Here is a 7227-nt window from a genome sequence, read left to right on the forward strand (position 1 = left end):
TTAGAGATTAAATAATTTATTTATAATAATATTTAATTAAATAATTATAATTTTTAGAAGAAGAAATGCATTTATAATTGAATTAGTTGAATTGTATTTTACCCTTAAAAATGAGAAAGTCAAGTTGAAGCCTCGGATAAGTAAACGGGTACGAGGGTACAATGAAACATAATTTTCTGACTGCCATTCAGTCTGGTCTATCTGCACGAAAAGCTCAAAACTCCACCCTAAAAGGTCTAATTTCATAAAAGGCCCCGATACTATCCAATTGTTATAAAATTTATCTTTTTATTATAATTTGATCATTTAAAAGTTTTCAACTTTCCATATAGATGTATTTTCAATCATATAATCTTTTTCTTCTGTTAATCGTACCTAACAATTTGACGTGGTTTGTCTTTTAAAAATGTGACATATATATATATTTATATCTTTTACAATTATATATATATTTTATATATTTAAAAAAAAAATCTGTTTTGATTATAAAATAATTTTTGTAGCTTATTTATAATGTACACATATCATATAGACTTAACCAGAGGCAGACGTAGGATTTTATATTAGGGGAGGCGAAAATGAATTTATAAAATTCTAAGTGATGAACTTGAACTTATAAAATTTTGGGAGGGGCAAAACATATTTTCAATAGAAAATATATAAAAAAATATAAAATATATGATAATTTTAAAATTTTAAGAAGGCGATCGTCCCACCCGCCCAGTGTATATCCATCTCTGGACTCAACTACTCGAACTTGAATATTCTAAAAAAATAACATTCTCTTTCACACTGAGACACTCGATAAATCATATTTCTTCTCTTTTATAACGTACAAAAAGTTGCTTAATTATATAAAATAATCATTGTGTGTGTATATATATATATATATCATGCTTGAAAAAGTGGCATTATATTATTCGACAGAAAATACATGTTTTGAAAAATAAGGGATTAAAAACAATCAATTATAGTTTTTAGGCTAAATCCACCAAAATCTAATAATACAAGTACCTCCTACAGAATATAAGCAAAACAAAATCTGAATTTATTTCCTTTTTTATCTCCAAAACTACGTTTTTTTTTTTTTGGTTTTTGCTGGCGAGGTTCTCCTCACTCCTTGTTTGGGACATAAAAAAGGAATCTTTCCATATCTTTACTTCTTGCTTTTTCCTTTATTTTCTTTCCAAATTCCCTCTCTCTGAAAACAATTGGTGGCTTTGTATCTGGTTCTTTGTGAAGTCCTAAAAAGCAGATATATTATGTGAAAAACCATACGATTTCACTCCAATCCCTCACTTGTTCTTCCTTCCATTTTCCTTGCTAAATGAGCTTCGGTTGGTAGGTTTTTAATGTCCTTTTCTTCACTCTTTTCTCCCCTCTTTGGCTATATGCTCTTATCCTTTCTAGCTAGTTTCAAATCCCTATCTAGGGTTTTCAGTGTTTTTTCTGCTTTTATTGATGAGGTACCCTGTGGTTCTTTTTCTATTTTATTACTTTCTCGTAAAGTATTGATTACGCTAAGCTTAATTTGGAAAGAAAACTGTGCTGCGGTTGATCTATTTGCTTTTTATATCACTGATTCCTTTTCTATGCATTTTCCCATATCTGGAAACGTTTGCTCATCTTAAACTTGCTTCCTTCCTTGTATTTCTGCTCGATCTGTAGAGTTTCCTTGTGTTTCTTGTTAATGAAACTAAACACCATTTTTTTTTCTTTCTGGGGATTTTCCCGTGTTTGATTTTTTGTTACCAAAATTGAATACCCTTTATTTATTTTTTCTATTCCCCAAGAGCTTGGTAAGTTTTCTTTTCCGATTGGATTTTTTGTGTTTTGACTAAATTTTAATCTTCTTTGAAACACCCTTTTTCTGGAGATATCACTGTTTGCCGTTGATTCTAAGGAAGTACTGGTTCAAATGGTGCTTTGGTTTGGTTTTGTATGAAAGGTTTGGATAAAAATTGATCAAATGACGAGACAAAAAATCCAGATCAAGAAAATCGACAACATAGCGGCGAGGCAGGTGACTTTCTCTAAGAGGAGAAGAGGGCTTTTCAAGAAAGCTCATGAGCTTTCCACTCTTTGCGATGCCGAGATTGCTCTTTTAGTGTTTTCAAACACCGGGAAGCTCTCCGAGTACTCCAGCTCCAGGTAATTTAATACTATGCTTCTTCTTCCCTTCTCTCGTATTATATGTTCATCATGCTTTTGTGCTCTTGCTCTATTTTTCGGCCTTTACATAGGAAACTACGCTTGCTGTTTGCTTGTAGATTATAGTGCGTAGGTCAGTGAGTGAGAGCAAGAGAGAAAGATATTATGCCATTGAATGAAGATCTTTAGAATCAAGAAAACTGTGTTAAAGTATTAATCATAATGACTGAAATGTACTGGATTCCTATATATTTCTATTAAAAAAAAGCTTCTTCCTTTCATAAAAAACACATATGCAGTACTACAATAACTTGAAGCCCAAGATATTCCTATCTGTTGAAGGTTGCAGAAGCCATATTTTATGGCTGTCAGATAGACGATGCCTTCCATGTATTGTTTGCCGTTGCAAGTAACAAGTGAACCCTCATATTTTACTTACCATCCTGGTTTAACTTGACAACGAGCAAAGCTTTGCTTAATATGAACATAGAGTGTACACTAATACATGCAACTCGGTGGGTCTTATATAAAATAGGCACTTATTCATCATGGCTTTTGTGATTGTTTCTTTAACATGTTGGTTTCTCGAGCTTTGTCTATGGCGGTTCTATTGTTTTGCTTCTTGTTCTTTTAGGGTATGGGATGGAACCCTATCTTTTCAAAGCAAACTTTAGGGTATAGTATGATGAGTGTTAGGCTTCCCATATATATATATATGGTCCTTGAAAAATCTTGCAAATATGTATATCAAATGAGTATCATTTTGTATTGGTGTGTACTATCCTAAGTACGAGGCAGGTGATTGAAAGGCGAAATCTGCAGTCAGAAAGGATTGACAAATTGGATCCAAATCCATCCCTTGAGCTGCAGGTTAGAGCTTTGAAGATCATTTTATCTTTGTCTTTCTTCTTTTCCATATTATCAATAAATTTTATAAGTATCATTTCATTTTGCTACCCATCATTACACAAACTATTTAAACTAATTGCCATAAGTCATAATTATCTAAACTTAAACATTTTTTAATATTAGTTTTCTAATTTCAGTCTCTCTTTTTTGAAATTTTTTTGGTGCCTCATTAAAACTCCTTCTACCAACATAAGGTGGTTCTGTAACAGGAAAAAGAGTACCCACCAAATCATTAATCACGTAAAATCATATCATTTGTTACATCAGCCTCGATGAAATCAAAATAATCAGTATTAAAGAAAAAGGCAACATAATACAAGAGAAAAAGGCAACATGATACAAGAGAGCTCGCTTTGCTAAAACATGATCCGCTCTAACTTCAGTCTTGAGCCAGTGGTATAGATTGATTTTTTTGTTTAAATGTTCAAAAAAGTGCCCAAATTCTAATTATTTTAAGATTTATTCACATGGGATAATCTTTCAGTCTTAACCCTTGAAGAAGAAGAGGTTAAACATTTTCAAATATGTTCAAAATAAGGGTCTAAATGTTTTTAATATGCTCAAATAATAGTTAATTTAATTAAATTTGATGATGTAGTATTATTATTTTAGCATGATAGCAAATTTAACATGTAGCATTTATTCATCTTGTCACAATGACCATAAGTTGTTTTTTCATTTTAGCCCTCACCTTCAAATTTTTAAATATTTTTTAAAGTAAATGTGGATTGCTATACAAGTTGACATGTTGCACTACTAAAATTTTAACGATCTAGTCAGGTTTTAGTTAAAAAATAATAATAATTTAGTTAAATTTTAAAGATTGATGGTCAAAATGATCTAAAAAGTTAGGGTCTAAATGATTAAAGGGATAAACATGGATTAAATTTATTATCATATCTATTTTTATGAAAGATGATGTGGTATTAATGTTAATCAATTATAAAAATAATTAAAAGGAAAAAATTAATTTAAAAAATTTTAAACCTTATTTGAGCATATTTAAAAATATTACTCTTATTCAACAATTTTGAAATATTAAATATAAAAAAATCTAAAAAATTTTGCCCCGAGCTTTTATTTTTTTTGGGGTAAATTATCCTTCATAGCATTGAAGGGACTTGAACATGAGTCATGAACTATTGACATACTTAACCACTATATCAAGTTTAATATATACTTTATATATAGATTAGGGCAGTTCCAGCAGAAAGAATGGTAGGTTAGGGCAGTTCTCTTGTTAACTGGGTTGAATGGTGGGAAGTGAGCCTCTCGAATACCAGCTCTTGCCTGGCCAATTAGAATTTTTGGACCAAATCCTTATATAGAATATGCATTTGACTTGTTTCAATATATCCTGTCCCTCTGTATTTCCCATAGCATATATAGTTGACTATGAAACTTAAGATTAATATCCCAATTATATACTCATTTACAACACTCAAATTTGTAATTTTAACGGTCAAAGTTGAGTGATTGTGAATTTAAGACCTCCAGCAGCACTGTCCCTTGCAAATGCTTTGCATTGATGCTAAGATGTCTGATATTGTTTCTTCTTCTTGATTTAGCTTCAAAGTAGCACATGTGCCATGTTGAGCAAGGAGATAGCAGAGAAGAGCGGAGAACTGAGGTAAATCTGAATGTTAGAGCTGTTTTGTTGTTTCAATGTTAGAGCCATCTTTTCATTTCATTGATAGGCAGCTGAGAGGAGAGGAGCTCCAAGGGTTAGATTTAGAGGAATTAAAACAGCTTGAGAAATTACTTGAAGCTGGCCTTAAACGAGTTACGCAAACTAAGGTGTTTTTTAAGCCCCGATTCACCTCTTAATAAACCAGGTTTTCATGTGAAACTTTTGTTCATTGTGGTTTAACTAATGCTGATTGCTTTTTATATTTCAGGATGAACGATTTTTCAAAGAAATCAGCACCCTCAAAAGGAAGGTATATAATATATGTATACATGAGAAGCAGTATCCGTTTATACTGTGTAACCTTTTTTTTAGTTTTACACCATTTTAGAATGGTTAGATGAGTGAAATAGACTGTTGAGATTAACATTAGTAAATGAGAATATATACATAGAAAAAATAAACAAGAAGATAATCTCAACCGACTATTCTCACTCATCCAACGATTATAAAAGGATGTAAAACTAAAAGTTTTTACACTAGGTGTAAGTGCATACTAATCAAGGATGGATGCAAAAATTTATGTGAGGGTATGAACTTAAAAGTTATATTAAGAATTTAGGAGTGAGAAATTATAAACTCTCAGTTATGCAAAATTAGATAATCAATAGAAAATACTTGAATTATATAGGGATTTGAAACTTCAAGGAATGCGATCACACCCCAATACTCTATGGGTCCATCATCGATCCTAGCCATATATAGGGGTGAGCGTTCGATCGAGTCAAAAAATTTCGAGTTATTTGACTTGACGAGTCATATTCTATAGTTCAAACTTGATTTGAATTTTATTCTACTTGAGTTTATATTTAAATTTAGTTGTAAATATTTATAATGTTATGATCCTACTTGATTCCAATTTAAATGAATTTTATAACTATATATGATACATATATATTTTTTCATATGCGATATACATATATTATAAAGAGTTGAGAGACTCGACTCAAACTTAAAAATCAATCCCCTAATAAATAAAAATTTTGAATTAAATAAGTTACTATCTGAGTTGTATTTTATAATTCAATTTGAACTTGGTTTTTTTTAACTATAGTTATATATATTATGGTCTTATCAAATGATTGCAAAAAGATGCCTGTACTTTGTTTTATTCCCAAGATTTCTGTCCTTTCTTGGTCAAATGATCTTTATTGCTGATAAATTATTTTTACCCTTGTTGTATTTGAAGGGAGTAGAACTGACGGAAGAAAACCAGCGTTTGAAAGAGAAAGTGAGTGTATATCACCTGGAAAACTCTTACTTTACTGCATGCTTTCATTTCATTCAATGGTAAAAGTTGATTTTGGTATAGATGGAGAATTTGCCACCTCATGTGGCTGAACAAGGCCGACCATCAGAGTCCAATGGCCATGCATGGAGAACCTTAAGCTCTGACATTTCTCTCAGATTGGGGTAACTCGATTTTAGCAGCATTCATACATTTTTTTTTATTTGTTCAGATTGAGTGATTACAACTTACAAACAAAAGTAGTATTTGTTCAGATTTTTCTTAATTAATAGCAATACACACCCTAAAGTATTATGAAAAGAACAACAATATTACATATTATCACGGAAACTACTCAATGAATTAAACAACACATATATACGAATGCATTTTCGTGACGATTTCAAAGGATTACATAACCTTTTTTGATGTCTGGTTTATGTCATAGAGCTTGGTCTGAGTTTATGTTGGAATGCTTGCTTGTTGCAGGTTACCTTACCCTAACTGAGTGTTGAAAAGGTCGAGGGGATGATGCCAATGGATGTCTGTTCATCACCATTATGATCCATGGAAAAACTCGATTACAGTAAATTTGGGTTTTCCATGCCTCTTAATTTAAGTGTATAAATGATGAGCTGATGAGCCATTTTGTGATCTCAGCAAGCAATATATGTAGCAAAATGTATAAATTTCCCATCTGTTGGAAAGAGTTGATGCATATTCGCTAGAGACCGGTTTTGCATATAATCGCAACAAGTTTAATACTTTCCGAAAGCGTTAGTCCCGTTACTTTCCTACGTTCATTTCGCTTCCACCCCTTGGAAGGAAGAAAATAGTAATTAGAAAGAGAGAATGAAGAAATCTGGGGTTTTCATGTTTCAGAGAGAGAGATTTGGAATCTGGGTTTTTTCTTCTTTGTTTTCATATATTGGATGTGGGAATTTGTTCAAGTTGAGAAAAAGAAAAGGGTTAGATTTGTTAGGTTAAAAGCAACATTTTCATTCCTGCATTAATGGTATTAAGCTGTTATCTAAGTACGTGCAGTTCAAAACAGGTTTTGCATATGGATAGAGATGACCATAAATAAAATTTCAAGACGTATACTATCAATGGAATTGATAAGGACCATTGCGGGGAAGCTGGAAACGTTGGAAAGAATCGGGTAAAGACGGAAATTGACTTGGGTCAGGCTAACTGGGTTTAACCCAGATTTAGTAGTTAACTTGGGTCTGGAAATGGGTTCTATGGGGGT

General features: G+C 31.8%; 1 protein-coding gene across 1 annotated transcript; it reads left to right on the forward strand.

The window, feature by feature from the left end:
* Positions 1 to 1110: 1110 nt before the first annotated feature.
* Positions 1111 to 6542, forward strand: LOC120144551 (MADS-box protein SVP-like). The gene is made up of 9 exons (XM_039158593.1): positions 1111 to 1341; positions 1949 to 2151; positions 2940 to 3021; positions 4629 to 4690; positions 4758 to 4857; positions 4959 to 5000; positions 5937 to 5978; positions 6060 to 6160; positions 6465 to 6542. The coding sequence occupies exons 2-9, from the start codon at positions 1970 to 1972 to the stop codon at positions 6481 to 6483; spliced, it is 630 nt and encodes a 209-aa protein (XP_039014524.1). The 5' UTR covers positions 1111 to 1341; positions 1949 to 1969; the 3' UTR covers positions 6484 to 6542.
* Positions 6543 to 7227: the final 685 nt, after the last annotated feature.

Source organism: Hibiscus syriacus, unplaced genomic scaffold (genome assembly GCF_006381635.1).
Source record: "Hibiscus syriacus cultivar Baekdansim isolate YM2019G1 unplaced genomic scaffold, ASM638163v2 tig00110890_pilon, whole genome shotgun sequence".
Lineage (NCBI taxonomy): Eukaryota > Viridiplantae > Streptophyta > Magnoliopsida > Malvales > Malvaceae > Hibiscus > Hibiscus syriacus.